At 41.4% G+C, this 17,856-nt stretch overlaps 3 protein-coding genes across 3 annotated transcripts; 1 reads left to right on the top strand and 2 right to left on the bottom strand.

The window, feature by feature from the left end:
- Positions 1-2,524: 2,524 nt before the first annotated feature.
- LOC108025658 (probable serine/threonine-protein kinase dyrk1) lies at positions 2,525-3,551 on the bottom strand. Its single transcript, XM_017096197.3, has 2 exons — positions 3,470-3,551; positions 2,525-3,378 (listed from the first exon to the last, which is right to left on the bottom strand). The coding sequence occupies exons 1-2, from the start codon at positions 3,549-3,551 to the stop codon at positions 2,525-2,527; spliced, it is 936 nt and encodes a 311-aa protein (XP_016951686.1).
- Positions 3,552-5,331: 1,780 nt separating this feature from the next.
- On the bottom strand, positions 5,332-6,146 carry LOC108025645 (uncharacterized). Its single transcript, XM_044093129.2, has one exon. The coding sequence runs from the start codon at positions 6,092-6,094 to the stop codon at positions 5,444-5,446; it is 651 nt and encodes a 216-aa protein (XP_043949064.1). The 5' UTR covers positions 6,095-6,146; the 3' UTR covers positions 5,332-5,443.
- Positions 6,147-8,884: 2,738 nt separating this feature from the next.
- Positions 8,885-16,258, top strand: LOC108025685 (uncharacterized). Its single transcript, XM_017096220.3, has 3 exons — positions 8,885-9,019; positions 11,956-12,156; positions 15,569-16,258. The coding sequence occupies exons 1-3, from the start codon at positions 8,885-8,887 to the stop codon at positions 16,256-16,258; spliced, it is 1,026 nt and encodes a 341-aa protein (XP_016951709.2).
- The last annotated feature ends 1,598 nt before the right edge of the window (positions 16,259-17,856 follow it).

Genomic DNA, 17,856 nt, shown 5'->3' with positions numbered 1-17,856 from the left:
AGTTACTGCAGTTGCAGCTGCGGTTCGTTCGCTCAACTGCCACAGTCAGCGATAAAACCACAAAACAGCAACAGCCATAAGGACCCATGGGTGGCGATGGAGAGGGGTGGCACAAGCGGTGGAGATGGCAGGGGGGCGGGGAACTGGGGGGGTGGTGGGTTGGGGACAGGGGCTTGCAAGAACAATGAGGTGATAAACTTGCAGGCTCAACGCATGACAACGATACCCACCAGCAACAGCAACAACGGCGGCGACAACGTCACATTTTGATGGCTCCTTGGAGAGATGGCAACCCTCTGCTTGAAGGCGGCTGCACTGCAAGAAATGCGGGATAATGGTAAAAAAACATAAGTTCAAAAAGGGTAAGTTGCAACAAAAATCTTATAAAAAATAGATATTAAAAAAAACAAAAAAATATATTAGAAAGTTCTTTACAATTTACTTAGTTAACCAAAATATGTATATATCATTAAAAAAAAATTTTTAGACCTTATGAGACTGATTTACTTAATGATTTACAGACTGTATTTATTTTAGTAAGTCATGGCATTTTAAACATAAAATAATAATCAACCCATAGTCACTTTTTCACTACATTTTCCTGATTTTTTTAAAATAATGCATTATGCTGGATCTCCTGAAAAAGGCATGGCAACCCTGAAATGATAAATTATATTAAGCTGTTTAACCTTTGTTATAAATTTTTAAAAGAAAGTAAGAAAGTGTAATAAGAGCATTAGTAATTTTTAATAAATATATTTATATTTAAGAACATTTGTATATTTTTTTTTTGTTTTTTTTTTTTATTTAAGAATATTGAACTTTTAGTTTTAGTACTATTACAATTTAAAAGGTTTTGTAGTTCATACTGCACTTTACTCGATTTTTTTTTCAGCAAAAGGTTATTTTTTTTTGGTTTTAAAATTTTTAAAAATACTTTTCTCGCAGTGTAAGTACGCAAGCCGGCAAGTGCAGCCATCCTTTCTCCGCTCGCTGTGTGCATGCAAACAACAAAGGAAAATCAGCAACAGCAGTTGGTTGGGGGCGATGTCATAGTCCGCTCCCTAACCGTTGCCCCCTCCACCCCCTACCCACACTTTCTACCATTCTTTAACCCCCCTCGACAGCCCCCCTCGTTTTGTGTACTGGATTTTTTTTGCTGCTGCTCTTTAACGTGTTTCAAAAGAAAGTTGGTTGACTTTTGAATGACTTTCTTGGCGCGCTTGGCTCGCAGCACTCTGGCCACCCCCTACCCTCCCGCGGCACGCCCCCTCCTGCACTGCCACGCCCCCTGCGCCCCTGCGCCCCTGCGCCCCTGTGTTGTTGTTTGTTTTATGTGTTAAGTGCGCTGGGCCCAAGCGCGCAAATTTCTTCGTGTAACTGATGCTGACGTTGACATCGCAGCCCCAGGCGACCCCTTCGTTTTTTGCCCCCAACCCTCTCCCCGAAAAAACCCCCTTTGCATTTATATATATACCCCCTATATATAGCCGAATGCAGCGGAGTGTGTGTGTGCACAGTCGAGTCGAAAATCTAGTTACAATTAAAGTGACAAGGCGGCAACGCCGAAAACAAAGTCCGCTGCCGAATTCAAACAAATTGCAGTCGCTTTGATCGTGCTGCTGCGGGGGCGGTTCCAAGTGGCGAAGTGGGGCTGGATTTTGGCAAAATTTCACTGGATTTAAATATAGCACAAATCAAAGGCTAAGGGAAGTCATACTAAAAGGAGAACGAAGATACTTTAATAATATTAGAGGATCTATACAACAAAATGTAGGGCTGAAAATATGTACAAATCAATTTTTTTTGAACGTTTAAGAACCCCTAGAATTGAGAGTAAGCCAGTACCAATAAGAGAGATAATAAGACTTGATGGTATGTATATTAGCAAATCAAAATAATTGCCTATACAATTTTTGGAATTTTTTTCCAGGGATAATGGCCAACTTAATGACTGATTATAGGCAATGAATAATAAAGTTTAGATTGTAAGATTTGCTATTATATTCAACCTCATCACTTAAAGCACTTAAAGAAATATAATGTTGTATTTTGATGCTGAAAAAAAATGTTTGCAATTTTTAAAACACATTTTTATAAATTTTCTACTTTACTTAAATTATCTCTAGAAAATGTTATATATTATAATTTTCCCTGACTTTTATCCCCTGTCCTGACTGTCTTAACCCATTTATTTTGCTTCTGGCGAACTTAAAGCTATCTTCTCTCCCTTTCGCCCGCCGTTAAGCCGCTAGCGCCCGTCTCTTTCTAACAGCCCGCTAGCCATCTCTTTCTCGCCGTGGACTGCACTTGTTTTAATTACTGCCCCGTGTTGATTCCCCAGAAAGACCAAAAAGACCAGCTCAAAGTGAATTTTCCATTTGGGGCTTTCGTTTGTTTGTTTGTTTTATTTGTTTGTTGCTTTATTCGGGGAGTTCGGGGCTCAGAGGTCGTAGGTTATAGGTCGCAGGTCGCTGGTCGCTGGTCGGAGGAGGTGGCTTTAACCCGCTTCTCCTTAACCCGCTCAGTTGTTGCCGTCGCGAAGGCGACGTCGCTGTTGCTGCTGTCGATTGATGTTGCTGTTGGGACGCCGGCGTTGCTGCTGCTGGCGGCGACGTTGCTGCTGTCGCTGGCCATTGTTGTTGTTGAGGCGGCGCCTGTTGTTGTTGTTGTTGTTGTTGGGGCGGCGACGTCTCTGCTGCTGGCGGTTCCTGTGGTTGCCGTTGTTGTTGCGAATGCGGCGACGTCGCACGGTGTTGTTGCCGTTTCCGTTGCGCCGGCGTTGCTGCAACTTCTGCTGCTGCTGTCGCCGGCGACGCTGCTGCTGCAACCTCTGCTGCTGCTGCTGCGGGCGACGGCGGCGCCGGCGGTTGTTCTGCGACTGACCCCTGGGATGGTTGGGCTGCTCCTCGGCCGGCTCCTGGTCCGCGTCCTGGCTCTGATCCTCGGCCACGTCCTGCTGCTGCTGCTGCTCCTGCTCCTGCTGCTCGCCCTCGGCGGGACCCTTCTCGGTGCTGACCTCGGAGGGCTGCTCCTTCAGCGGCTTGACCTCGCCCACGCGCACATTCCTCACCTGGTCGCAGGGCACATCGCTGTAGATCACCACGGTGCCGTAGTTGCACACGATCTGACCCTCGTCCGCCTGCCGGCCCTCGATGGCGCCGATGGAGCCGCGCTTGTCCTCGATCTCGTAGATGTTGCCCGACTTGGTGATGAAGCCGGTGACCTGCATGGGCTTGCTGCCATTTAGCTTGGGCGCCTCCGGGCTCATCGGCACATGCTTCTTGGGCGGAGCGTTGACTATCATGGGCTTCGTGGGCTTGACCTCCAGCTTGGGCGGCGCACTGGTGGAGCTCGTCAGCGGCGCCACCGTTTGACCTTTGACATGTCGGAGAACAGAAACAAGCACAGAAAAAAAAAACAATGTTACTTCATCAGCTGGATGGGCAGCGAGGGCTGGCAAATTTACCGCTCACCAGCGCGAGGTCGCTGGAAAGGGCCGTGGCCCAGAACAGGACCAGGATCATCCCGAATCCCTTGCCGCACATCATATTCTTAGCTCTTGTTCGCCGCTCGATCGACTGAATCGCCATTCCGGCCGCGTTCCCGGGTTATATCAACTCTCTGGCTAACGGCACCGCGGCCAGAATCTCTCCTCGCCCCCTTTCGCTTCGGGATTTTTGCATAATTAAGTCTGCGGGTTCAAAGCGTGTCAGCCGGAGAATGGGCCAGGGGCGACCCATTTGGCCAGGGTGTCCACTGCCCGAAACTAGCCAAACTAAATACTTTTTGTTCTATTTTTTGAAGCCACAGAAATTCCAAGTATTAGATATAATATTAAAGTGTCTAAAAGTATGCAGCGCAAACAGAACCCATTTGACTTGTTAAAGAAATTACTGCATACTTTTAGTCACCTTTACTTTTTTTTTAAGATTCAATATTGTGGATTGATATTTTAAATATTTTTAGACCACAAAAATTATAATACAAATAAAAGAAAAATATTTATCAATGGAGTTCACAGTATCATAGCAATTAAAAACTTTTCATTGCATACTTTTAGACACCAGTATACAACTTTTATGTTTAATACCGTGGCAGTTTGATAACTTTTATTTTACTAACATGCCAGTAACCATGACTTGTTATAAAACATTTTTTTTCAGTGAACTAGAGGCAGTCCCCCACCTGCCGACATCCCCTTCCCAGCGAGCAGAGTTCAATGGCTCAAACTAATTAGCATTCATATTTCTTCTTCGATTTTCGCTGCTGTCCAAAAATTCACGTCTCTTTGCGCTTGATTTTCTCATATGTTGATTATGCAAATTGCTTTCTTGGCCAGCAGCTCGCATTTTCAAATTGACCTCAAGCCACAACTGGCCGAAAGAAAAGGAGGTTCGCTTATGCAGAAAAACAGAACCAGAAATCTGAAACGTGTTCCGAAGATCTATGCCAGTCCAATTGAATTTTAATTAAATTTCTGTTGGTCTCTGTTTTAATATATTTCGGCGTATCGAATTGCTCTTGTAAAAATGCCTGTAACTGCCCGGCAAGGCCCCAAAAACGGGTTTGGCTTTATTTTTGGACTTCATTTCTGGTTGGGCTCAGCGGATGTAGTTAAGAACTAATAATAAATCACACACTTGTTTGCCAAGGCTGGACTGCACATGTATACAATAAATGGGAAACACAATAGAACCGCTTTTTAAGCAACTGGCACCACAAAAAATCTACATTTAAGATGAATAATTGAAGCTAAAAAGAAACTTTCTCCTTGCACAAGTTGTGAATCGGAAACTTGTCCACGTTTTGTGTGATTTTGTTGACGTATGCAGTGCTAATGTACAAACAAATAAAGTCAAAATCGATTACAAATCGAATTTGTTTGCACTTTCTAGGATTTTTGCCTGATTTGTTGGCTTTGAAAGCGAAAAAACGAAAGCCCAAACAAATTGGTTAGTGGTGCAGGTTTTTTCCAATCCATATTCAAAAATATGGGGCAAGTTATGCGCACAAAAATAGAAATTTATATCACAAAAAGCCACCCACGTAACCCGAAACTGTTTTTATACATAAGAACTTTAAGCCAAGGTCGTATTTTTTAATATAATGTTTAAATAAACACAGGGAGCTTCACTTTAAAAATACCCTTCAAAAATATAATTAAATTCTCTTTTTAACATACAAATTTAAAGAGCTTAATTTTAAAAAAATACTGAGCTCTGACCCTTATAGAATTAATAAAATATTTATCTACTTTTGTTTGAACCATTTTTTTTTTTACTAAAGTGCTATAAATTTATTCGTCTATTGAATTCCAAAACATAGATCTCTAAACAATTTTTTTTGTAAATGTCATAACCTTTTTATTCGTTGATTTTTGTTAAATAAAATAAAATACACTATAAAATAAAAAAAATAAAAAAAATAGAAGACTCTCTCTTTAATTCTTCTGCTTCTGGTTGTAGTTTCGCAGGGCATCGGCCAGTTCGGATAGGGCCGACTTCTGGGCCTTCTCCTGCTTGCGCTCCTGCTGCTTCTTCAACTGCTTGCAGAGCTTCTTCAACTGCTTGCGCTCTTTCTTCGCCGATTTCTTCTCACCACTGTCGTCCTCTTCGGAAGAGGACGAACCACCGCGCTTCTTCCGGTGGGTCAGCTCGGCACATTGCTGCAGCAGCTTGGCGGCCTCATCTTCATCCGGCTTTGGAGTGGTGGTGGTGGTTGTGGTGCTGGGAGTGGTGCTAGGAGTGGTGCTGGGAGTGGTGCTGGGGGTGGTGCTGGGAGTGGTGCTGGGGGTGGTGCTAGGAGTGGTGCTGGGGGTGGTGCTGGGAGTGGTGCTAGGAGTGGTGCTGGGGGTGGTGCTGGGGGTGGTGCTGGGGGTGGTGCTGGGAATGGTGCTAGTAGTGGTGGTACTAGGAGTTGTGGACTCCGACTTGGGTTTCTCCGTGGTCGTCGTTGTGCTGGTGGTCGACTCCTCGGGCTTCGGGGTGGTGGTGCTGGTGGTTGAGCTGCTGCTGCTGTCCTGCGGCCTGGCCAGGATCGAGGAGCAGCTGGCCACCAGCAGCAGGCCGACTAACACTGCGGATGCTCGCATTTTCGTCTGTTTAGATTTCCCTCGGCTCGACAACTAAATGGAGATCACCGCCGGGTGTTTGCTTATATAGACGGCACTTAGCGGCTCTCGAGACCCCAGACGGTCTTCCCACCTCCTCCTCCTCCTCCTCCTCCTCCTCCCACAGATGGAGGAGGACGTACACCATCCGACTGGTTTTTGGGCTGGCCGCTAGAAAAACGTCTATAAATTGTCATTATACATTGAAATTTTTTTAAGCAATTCTTTAGTTTTCAGGGGATTTTTTTTCGGCACCCTACAGCACAAACTATAGGCTATATAGGCATCTTACAATACCTCTACAGTGGTTCGCACTTGAAAAAATATTTATGTAAATATAAATATAAAGAAGTGTTAGAGTAAAAATTATTTTAGGCAGGGTTTTGTTAATTTGTTTGTTTTTTTTTTAAATAGCTTTGACTGTTGGATTTTTATTACAAAATATATTTTGTAAATTTTTCTATGAGCACTTTTGCACATTATTGTTTGATTTTAAATTTTTCTTTAGTATTTATGATATTTATTTATAATCGGATTATGGAATATATTACAGTAAACATATATTACTATTTAATTTATTAATTTTGTTACAAAAAATATTTTATTTTGCGGCCTACTTAAGGTAGATATTATGATATTTTATTCTATTTAAAAGATTTCTTGATGTCACCAAATTCTGGTTTTATAAAGGGCACACCACCAAAAGTATTTATGTCGAGATGCTGTCCAAAAATAATGTCAATTTATAAATTTGTTGTTTTTTTCGTCGAGTTGTTTGCGGTAGTCATTAGCGTTTCTGAGAATTGCCTGGTTCCATAAACAAATTATTCTCGCCTTATCAACCATTTTTACGTACTACATGGACTTCAGCTTCGGCTTCGTTTCGTTTTTTGTTTATTTATACATTTTCCATACTCTAACTGACAGTCTCTGTAAAGATATCAACCAAATATTGCTAAATTTAATAGTAAAAAAATTATAAAAGTTAGTTTTTTATTTAATTTAATTTGTTAAAAAAGACATTTTTGTCTTGCAAAATTCCATGACTGCGGACATTTGAATTTATTCTTAGAGTATAGCTGTCTGCGTTGTGATTTCCTTGGTTCTTGCCTCGATTTTCCTTTGTTTATACGTTTGCATATGTGAATTCAACATTTTTTCGCACTGCGGCTCGCTCATAATGCCGCTAATTGTTTATCAATTACACTTGTTAATTGTTTAATACGACTGCAGAGTGACGGCCGTGGGGCGGGGGAGGGGCGCAGGCAGGGGCTGGGGTCAGAGGTCGGGGGCTAGAGAACAAATTGCAACATTTATCCGGGCACCTGATGCCCCAGCGTCGCCGAGTACTTGCTCATTTTTGCTCGCCATTTCATTTTTTGTCTGTTTGCAATTTGTACAAGTAATTGAATAAAAAACGTGCTGCAAAAACAAGTAATTAAAAAAAGGACCCGGCGAAGCAGCGAAGGAAGGCACCGAGTGGGTGGTGCTGGTGGCTCGGTGGCTCGGTGGGCGGCCTTCGGTGGGTGGCCTCCGGTGGGTGGGATCAGCAACCACCGCGTAATCCATATGCAGCAATTTAAATGCAACAGAGAGAATATGTTAATTGCGTGTGAAACCGCTGCGCGGAGTCTCATCTCGTCGCCACTTGCTGTATTTGCTTTTATTTATTACTTATTATAATTATAATTTATTTGCACGCGCATTTATTTTGTCCAGCTCCTTTGGCTTTATTTTCGGTTATTTGCTTTTCATTAGTGGCATTTTATTTTATTGGCTCTGCTTGAGCACAGCAAACATTGCTAAAACAATTAAAGTATTTTTTAATTCTTCGATTAAGTAAATTATAATAAAAAATGGTTTGCAAACCATTTAATATGCAATAGGCAATATTATAAATTAAAATGAATAATATATTAATGTGCTTGGGCACAGCAAATATTGTTAAATGTAGTATTATTATAGTATTTCTTAATTTTTGGTTTAGGTAAATTATAATAAATGAAATTTAGAAACCATTTAATAGGCAATTAGAAATCTATAATATTAAGTATAAAATTATATAGTATACATACAATTATTTTATTTTTCATTTCTTAGTAAAAGGAAATTATAATAAATAAAATTTTAAAAATTGAAAGCCATATAATGGGAATTTGGTAATTTTAAATAATAAATAAGCTATTTACTAAGCACAATTATAATAAAGCCATATTTTTAGATTAAAAAAAATTGTAAAATAATGTTATATACAAATTTAAAGAAACCATTTAAATGATATTCAATAGCCTCTCCATTCTGGAGGTAATCAAACACTTTTCCCCCTAACTGATTAACTTGAACCCCAATTAATAATTCGATGCCTATAATTTTTCTCGCATTACAGCCGCCTCTCATTAGGCAGACTTGCCATCTTGGATATCTGAGCCGTCGACCGAAATTCCACGAACTCGAAAGTTCCTTAACCATTCAAGCACTAGACAATTACCAAGTTTAACTTTGACTAGAGAGTCAGTCATTCCGAGAACAACTTGGAGGAGCCGCTCGCCCCACTCCTCCTCGGATTCCGGCTGCTCCTCGAGCCAGCCAGGGCTTCCTGGTGGAAGCAACTATTTGCAGATGGATCCCCTTCACTGGCCGGGCATTATCATCATAAGCGGCGCCGTAATGAGCAAGTCGAGCCAAACGAAGCCAAGTTGCAAAGTCTTCGAGTCAAGTGCGTTATGCCACACAAACGCAGCCCCCCCCCCGTCGATTTCACCTCTTGGCTCTATGCAAATTGTGTGCGGACATCTCGTCTTTTTGGCCCTGGCCAGTGACCAGTGCGAGAATATCACGCATACGCCCCGTGCAACTGCTCCTGTGCGCTGCGAGTCGCCGAATGCGACGAGTCCCAAGGAAACCGAGGTGGGTCACCGCGTCCCAAAGCAAGGGATCTAAAACGATTTTAGAACACCCCGAGACGAGGACAGACCCGAACGGGGGGCTCGAGGCACGAAGGACCTGCTGCAGGAGAGGCGCAGGCGCCGGCTGGGGCAGCGACGTCGGCTGCGGAAAACGAGGAAAACCTAACAGCAGTCGTTAACAGAGTGGGAACAGTTTTCCCATGCATCCGCTGGGCCGTTTTCCCCCTCCACCGGCCGCAAAGAAAATTCAGAGGTGCACACCAACCGTGTGTTTACTTTTATTTCGGCGATGCGTGTGGCATGCTCAGCGGCCCTTGATGATGCAACAAAAAAACGGAGGTGGGGTGGGGGGTGTAGGAAAAACCCAACCAAAATGCTGCCAAATGAGGAAAACACTGCATCTTCAGGTGCAGATTTTTTAGCCCACATCCAGCGAGCCCCGCAAAATGCCAAGTGCATTTCAATTGCTTGCAGTTCTCGTTGCACTTCATTAAACTCACTGTCGAAATTCGACAGGCAGCGAAAGGGTGGTGTTTTCCGGGGGGTGCTGTTTTCCAGGGGGGCGCTGCTTTCCGGGGGGTGTGGAGTGCGGACACGTGACCTTCACACAGCCGGGGGTGTGGGGTCATCACGTACTCCCCAGTTGAACACAAAACGAGAAATGCTCCATACATGTCTCAGATTTTACCCAGCTACTTGTTTAAATTGCCTTTAAAGAAAATATATATATCTCTAAGAAGCCATAATTTATACCCCCAATATAATGTTATACTTTTAAAAAACTAATTTTTAAATATGCTTACACATATGAAGTTACTTTATAAATAAACATTTTTTTTACTATGAAATATATTCATTTATTGTCAGTTAAAATAAAATTTAACATTAAAATTAATATATATTTCTTTTAAATAATTGTTAAATAAGTTAGTAAGTTAGGTAAGTGGACAAAAAATTAAATATTTAATATCTTATATTTAAATTAAAGCATGTTATTAACTATTTTTATAATACTATTTTAAAATGAAATAAAATACTTCGTTGGACTTGCATCTAAAATCCCATCCAGTTGGGAGTCTAAACACGATTTATTAAATTTTAGCCACATTTTAAATAAGACAAAATTCATATTGATATTTTTTTATTATTATTTATTTATTATTTTTCAGCTTTATATCATAGCATACCATATTATGATTTATTATACTGTGCTCTAAACAACGAGAAAATAAAAAACAACATTTATAATTCCTTTTTTTTATTATATAAGTTGTTATATACATAAACTTAAAAACACTTAAATTAAATATTAAATAAATTTATATATATATACTCTTAATTAAGATTAAATATATATATATATATATATACACTTAAAGTAAATGTTATTTGATTTGATTTATGTGTAAGTTAAGAGTAGAAAGTAGGTGAAGTTCCTGCTCCGATTAGCATTTGTCTTCTCTCATGGGGCTCCCTCATATCTGTGCGAATCGCTTTCCCTCTGTGGGCGGCGGCGATGTCCGTTGGCTTGTCACTTAAATGGAAAATGCCGCTCACCTGCTCGGACCAGAAGGATTTTCCGGGCCAACGCCAGCTGCATTTTCCGGCTCTCCGGCCCCTTTTTCATTTTGCTGCATACTTTTAGGCATTTGGCAAAAACTCCGATTAACTGAGGCCATTTTCCTGGATCTGGATGCCTTTGCCTTCTCCTTGATGAGCCGCAATCCGGGCCACTTAAGTGGGATGGGAAAGCGATGGGAAGGCGATGGAAAAGCGGGGCGAGGCCGGAGGAAATCGGTCGGAAAAGCGGTCGGAATGTAGGCTTAGTTTGAGAAGTAATCGAATGCTATAATTTCCATTAAACTGATTTCCCACGAGCAGCTGCAAGTCAAGCCAGCAAATGTTGCAATGCTGATGACGGCCCCTGCTTTTTGAAGGGGGGCGGGGCGGAAGGGGGGGCGACCATGGCCGTGGGCAGCCCCCCCTAAGAAGGGGGAAAGCCGACAGTTAATGGCCACATGCAGAAAAACCTGCAAAGCCAACGGACACCCAAAGAGGACACAGCTCAAAGGGAAAACCGTGGTCATCGGTGGAGCGGGGGGGCCTTGGAAAATTCATGAGGGGGGCGGCGGAAAAATCGGACAGGTCGGAAAATCCATCCAATGCATCTCTCCGAGGACCTCTGGCCAAAAGTCACGAGTCTCGAGCTCTGAAATGAAAAATAAATTGAATTAAATTCCGAAATACCAATCTTTTGCGGGCTCCCCAACAATAATAAATCAACTTAGAGCAAACTAAAATGTTGCTAGTGTACACTTTCGATTTGACACAAATATTATTAAGAAAAAATATTTTACCAATACAAATTTTAAGCGAATTAAAAATTAAATGACATTTTTTGGTATTTGCGAGGCAAATATGAAGCGGCAATGAAGGAAATAAAATGTGCATGATGTTTATAAACGAATTTCGGAAAGCATTTGAAAATAAATTTGACATTTATGTGCTTATGAAATATGAAAAAAAATTAAATGTATAACGAATTTTTAAAGATTTCTTTATTAGAAAATCTTTAAAATCTTATGTGGGAGAACAAATGGCCCCTGCTCCGATTTTGTGTCCTCTCTGTTGGACATCAAATTTATGGCTGGTCAAGGCGACGCGGAAGATAAAAAAGCCATAAATAAAATACCAAAATCGCTTGTCGAATGGCCTAAAAAATACCCGAAATAAAACTTGCATTGAATCAATCATCAAGATGGCAAATGGCTGGAATCCGCTTAGGTTCTCAGTTTTTCTGCGCCACCGCCAGCGATCGCTGCCACGCCCCTGGCTCCGTCTCGCCGCCCCCAGAACCACATAAGTCCGCCGGTTCCGAGACGTAAACAAAATAACCCAAAACTCCCCACTCAAGTGTCTGGTGCTCTGTGTTTATAGCCGGCGGACAAAAGGGGCCAAGTCCGCTCGGATATTCTTATCACCGCCGGTCAGTCGTCGCCGGTTGTCCAGCTTGTCCAGTTGGGACTCCAGCGGCTAGTCCAAGCACTCCTGGTCCTCCATCCTGCTGATCCCGAGTCGCTGCTCGCCGGTTGCTGGTCCTGTTCCCACCGCTCACTTAAGCCGCTTTGGGCATGCATGGTAAGAGGAAAATCGGACTAAGCCACAGCTGCTGCTTTAAATTCTCGGGGGCCACTTTGCGGCACTGAGAGAAAAGTAGGCCCCAAGGATTGGGGCCTCAAAAGCACAGATTTTGTCACATATTTTTATGCACATGAGAGATTTTTTAAAGTAATATTTAACGAGTGGAAAAATGCAATTTTTAAATAGCCAAATTCCAAAAAATAGATATGTGCACTGAAAAATATACAAGCTACTACTATTTTTATAGCATTTTTTATACGTACAAATAAATTAAAAAAAAATATATATATATATATAACTTATGGACATTTTTCAATATATTTTGAAATAATATTTAATTTTGAATTCTATAAATTTTCAATGCACATATACTAGAATAAATATTAACCAGATATTTTTTTTATTAATTTGGTTATTTTCTTTATCACAGATTTTTACAATATATAAATATGGAAAATTAATATCAAGGAATTTTTCCAAATTTATTTTGACTTTTTTGGCATTTAAAAAAATAAAAATATATTAGAAATATTGTTTATCAATTTAGCAATGTCAGATTTTTTCTTTAAAAACTCATCTCTCAGTGTGTGATCGGCTCGTACAGAGAAAGAAAATGGGGGTGAGGGAGAACCAAGGCTGGGAAAAAACAGCGACGACTGTCACCTGCGACTTATGCAAATCACCAAACGACCGAACAGCTGAAAATAATTTTCCACATTTCCGTTACAAATAAAAACCAATTCACTTTGCTAATATGGCCACACAGGCAAAGACTCATCCGGAATGGAAGGGCCGCTTTTCCGAGGGTCGGGAGCTCGGAATGTGGAAAGCGGAAAAGCGGTGGGCAAAACTAACTGCGTTTCGGATACGCAGGCCCTGCAAAAGTTTATGCACGCAATGCAATAATTTTGTTGCACAGTGTATGCCCTAAAAAGTGCAGAGTTGCTGGATTTTTGAACAATGCGTAGGCCTGAAAAATAGAATAAACAAATGTTAATTGAGAGTTAAAGAAATGAACAAATTTGAATATTCCTTTTCCCTTTTAAATTACATTTTTATTGGAGTAAAAAAAATAAATATTTTTATTTACCAAACAAATTTATATAATATTTAAATTGAAATATACAAAATATAAATAAATATAAAATAAATATACAAAAAATAAATATATAAAAGATAAATATATAAAATATAGATATATAAAATATATGTTTTATTATTTATTAAATTAAGTAGGTCATAATTTATTTAAGAATTAATTATTCTGCAAATAATAATACACATTTAGAAAGTGTTTAAAAAATCGTATAAAATATCTATTGCCATTAAAAAATATTTACAAATTAAATATGATAGTTTGGGTGTTTCTATAAATATTTTCTTGAGATAGAGTATTCCCCCGACCGATTTGCGTCCTGCGGTCTTGTATATTTCCATAAGCCGCCGCTTACCAACCCGCTAGATGTTTCTTTTTCGCATTTGTTGGATGTCAGTTAGTCAGTTTGTCAGTCAGTCGAGCAGTCGAGTAGTCAAGTGGCAGGAGCAGTGGCATTTGCAAGTCGTTAAATGCCTTTGCAGCTCGTCATTGTCGTTGGCATTGTGGCTGCACTTGTCCCCCTTTGGGGCGCCCCTGTGGCCCCCCGGCCAACCCCTTTTGGCCATGTTTCGTGTCGCTGGCATTGTCAATGCTTTCGACTTCCTTCCGCTGTGGCCAACAAATTCGAGCCGCGCATGCAGGCCGCGCAAACATAATCATCATTATTGCTGCAATCAGCATATTTGGCAGGCTTAAAGTCAGTCGCTGTCCTGCGGGAAAAGCACGGAAGCTCTGCACATTTCGCCCCCCCCCGTTTTCCCGCAGTGTACCCCGCCGTTCGCTCTGCGTTTAGTTGTGTGGTTATGCTTAATATCCGTCATTAAAATGGTTGTTGTTTTTACCGCACCGCAGCGGATGAACTGCAAAAAAATGGGGGAAAATATGGTTAAGGTCTGGAATAATAGGGATATTTTTTTAAACAAAAATTGTACTTTAAAAGCAATTAAATCTCAGAAAACATAGATGCTTTATTTATGGATTGTATCTATATTTTTTATTTAGGCACTCCTTGACTCTGCCAAAATAGTTTCCAGTGTGGCAGCCCGGGGCAAAAAGCGAGTGCGTGGGCTGGCCTTAGGCCCATCCGCTGAACCCACCTGAACTCACCTGAACCCACCTGAACCCACCTGAACCCACCTGGAAAACACAGCCCGGCAATACACGTGCATTATGCAAATAGCAAATATATTGCCCGGTGCATGCGATAAGAATCCATTGCGCAAAAATTAATTAGTCAATTTGCATGAAATTTATGTACAAAGCGCGAACAAACGAAACCAAAACGAGCCGAAAGCCGGTATATATTTCAAGGAGTCGGGGAGTGGATTTCGGGCTAAACACATATCTGCCTCGACGCGGATGAGGCCTGCGACGGGCCACACACTGGCAGCAAATAGTCCACTCGAAATGGTCTCTTTCGAGATTAACATTTTGGCCACTGCTCTTTGACGGCTAGAAATGCAATGATAAATAGAAATAACTACCTTGCAAATTTGAAAAAATTTGTAGCGATAGAAATTTTTGGACTTAAAAAAGCAGTGTTTTTGTTGGCATTACGCTTAAAATGGTCACAATAAGGACTGTCATACCTCGTTGAGCTCGCCGTTTAATCTCCAATCCATTGGCATTCAAATGTAAAAATTTTTTACTTTTCAGATTTTATCCAAAAAAAATTTGAGGCACCCCCTTGCAAAAAAAAACAAAAATGGGTCAAAAAATAAATGTCCCCTAAATTCATGGGGATCGTTAGCACAGTAAGCCAGCTGCTCAAAACAAAAACACTTTTAACTGTAGGCCTTGATTTGGCTGAGCTACGATCGAAAAACTTGAAAAAAAATCGAATTTTTTACTAAAATCTGAATCTCGTATTTTTCACAAAAATCTGAATACCATTTTTTCGCCCTAAAATATCAGGTTTTTGGCTGCTAAACAGAAACTAAACGTCAGATCGAGGAATGTCATACCTCGTTGTTTAATATTCAATCGATGGGCATTTCCATCTCAAACTTTTTGACTTTTTAGATTTTTTGAAAAAATTATGATGCCCCCCTTACAAAAAATTTAAAAATGGAAAAAAAATTTTATATTTGTAGAAGATATAAGAATTGTTAGCATAGGAAGCAAGCTGCTCAAGACAGTCGGCCTTTTAGCTGTAGGCCTTGATTTGGCCAAACGACGACTAAAAAACCGACAAGAAAAATCGAATTTTTGACAAAAATTTTAATGTCGTATTTTTTCCGCCTTTAAAAAATCAGAGAAAAAAACCCAAAATATTGTCACGACTTAAATTTCTTAAATTTGTCATTCCTGCAGGAGTCGCCATTGCCGAGCCCTGACCAGGAGGACCTGGATGAGTTGATCCACTGGGACGTGAACTGCAATGGCTGCGGCAGCACCAGGCTGATCCACTACCGCTACAAGTGCCTGCGCTGCCCGGACTACGATCTGTGCGCCGCCTGCCACGAGAACGGGGTGGCCAGCGGACACCACGAGCCGGGCCACCCGTTCCAGTGCCTGCTGGACCGCGCCGCCCGCGAGCTGCACTTCGCCGGCGAGCGGACGCCGGATCTGTGCGCCGACAGCTACACGTGCCCACTGTGCGGCGGCATGGGCCTGTCCGCCGGCGACCTGATGCGGCACTGTCAGATGGAGCACCGCCTGGTGCGCCTCTCCGTCATCTGTCCGCTCTGCGTGGCGGTGCCGGCCTCGAATCCCAACAGGGTGAACAACATCACCACCCACTTGATCCTGTGGCATCCGGCGAGTCCTTCGAGGGCTCCCGCGTCCCCTTCGCGAGCAGAGCCCCTGGCCGACTTCCGATGGCCGCAGCAGGGCCTGGGCCATATGACCACGGCGCCGTCTCCGGAAACGGGATCTGGAACGGCCACCCATCATACCTTGCCCTCCGCCCAGGTGCCACAGGTGCGCTTCCTCCTGCCCAGGGGCAGGCCGCCCTTGGCGCCTTCCGAGGACCTCAGCGACCAGGAGGTCGTCGAGATGTGAGTCCTGGGGGTCAGGAAGAGGCAGGAGCAACAGGACAGCAGCTGGAGATCCGGAAAACCTCAGCCTGGAGTGTGTTAATTTACGGAATACTAGACGGAAATAATGTTAATTTGAGTACCTAAAAAAGATAATAACCTTTTTTATTTTCTTTCAATATACTCTATATTATTTCAAAGAAGGTTTAAACAAATTTTAAATTTAAAACCCCTTTTTAAAATATATCTTAACAAGGTTTTTAAGAACCCAGCTCAACTATCACAACCAAAAGCATTTGTTTTTCCATATAACAAAGAAATGTTAAATAACAATAATACTTTGTGTTAACTAAATAACATAAATTAAATAATGTACCTAAAAATCCAAAAAAATAAAATATTTTCTATAGAGAAGACTAACCATTTTCCATTAAAGTTTTCCTCGCAGTCGCAAGCCCAACTAATTAGAAAGGCCGCCTTTCTCGAGAACCGCCCCGCCACCTCCATTCTGAGCCGTAATATCAAGGTGCTCGAGTCTGAAGTTCCAAGTGCTTCTGTTGCTCTTGCCGTAATCCGCTTAGAGGTGGAAACCTTTTGTCATTATAAAAGGATTTCAGGCCTCACAGAATTTCCATTTGTTGCGACTCGTCGTACAGCCCCGTGCTCGGTTAACTTTTGCCTGTCCTTACAGAAATTAAGATTCAAAAACCGATACTTCGCCTCTCCAATTATAAAGGTAAGCACAGGACAAAGCATTTCCAGATAAATTGCCAATCGAACTAGATAAAATGAGCCGAGTGTAAATAGTGGAAAGGCGCAGATAGGCCACGTCTCTGGGTCCCATCTACACGGGGAGAAAACTCCTCAGGATATTGTGGTTGGTTCTGAAAAGGTTCTGAGTAAATGTTGTTTAAATATTTCCTTATTTCTTTATAGTTTTTAATATTTGCAGCGCTTTAATATAAAAAGCAATTATATATACATTTATTTTGCTGAAATTTAGGATTCTAAAATTTTTTATGTCTAAGGATAAAAATAATTAAAATATAAAAATAATAAATAAAATAATTTAAAAAAAACAAATATATAAAGATTATAAAAGGTATGTAGAAATTTTTTGGTACACAAAATTTTTTAGAGGTACACTTACAATATTTTTGGATTGACTCAGTTTTGAAAAACTTTAATTTAATAATTATTTAGTTATTTAACATTTATTTAATTATTCCTTTTACAGAACTTATACTATATATCTATGAGTGTAATTTGTTTAAAATATTTTTCTGGTATTAAATAGAAAGTGTTTTCGCTCAGTGCAGAAGGGATTGTCTGGCAGCGTCCAGCCGAAAACAAAGCCGAGGAAGCAGGACACGGAGCTCCAGGTTTTGGCTCCTTTCTCTTTTGATCCTGGCGCTGCATGCGTGGCTGATGGTTGACAATAGATAGACATGGACATCGACACAGCCGGCATGTCCTGAGTCCTGTATAAGCCATCCCACATCCCCAGCCCCGGAGCCCCGAGAGCTCCACTATATCCTCCGGATACGGCCCGCCTCTCATCCCCTGCGGGGTGGTCGTTATGGCTAATGAGTATTTTGAGGCCGAATCGGGGAATCGTGTTCA

Source organism: Drosophila biarmipes, chromosome X (assembly GCF_025231255.1).
Source record: "Drosophila biarmipes strain raj3 chromosome X, RU_DBia_V1.1, whole genome shotgun sequence".
In the NCBI taxonomy this organism is placed as follows: Eukaryota; Metazoa; Arthropoda; class Insecta; order Diptera; family Drosophilidae; genus Drosophila; species Drosophila biarmipes.
This window is presented reverse-complemented; position numbering and strand designations above follow the sequence as displayed.

Excerpts from the sequence above, each read along its gene's own strand:
- LOC108025658 (XM_017096197.3), bottom strand. The coding sequence starts at position 3,551 with ATGATGTGCGGCAAGGGATTCGGGATGATCCTGGTCCTGTTCTGGGCC. Across the intron at positions 3,379-3,469 it reads CGACCTCGCGCTGGTGAGCG|GTCAAACGGTGGCGCCGCTG; the intron begins GTAAATTTGCCA and ends GACATGTCAAAG.
- LOC108025685 (XM_017096220.3), top strand. The coding sequence starts at position 8,885 with ATGCAAATTGTGTGCGGACATCTCGTCTTTTTGGCCCTGGCCAGTGAC. Across the intron at positions 9,020-11,955 it reads CGAGTCCCAAGGAAACCGAG|CCGGCGGACAAAAGGGGCCA; the intron begins GTGGGTCACCGC and ends CTGTGTTTATAG. Across the intron at positions 12,157-15,568 it reads AGCCGCTTTGGGCATGCATG|GAGTCGCCATTGCCGAGCCC; the intron begins GTAAGAGGAAAA and ends TCATTCCTGCAG.
- LOC108025645 (XM_044093129.2), bottom strand. The coding sequence starts at position 6,094 with ATGCGAGCATCCGCAGTGTTAGTCGGCCTGCTGCTGGTGGCCAGCTGC.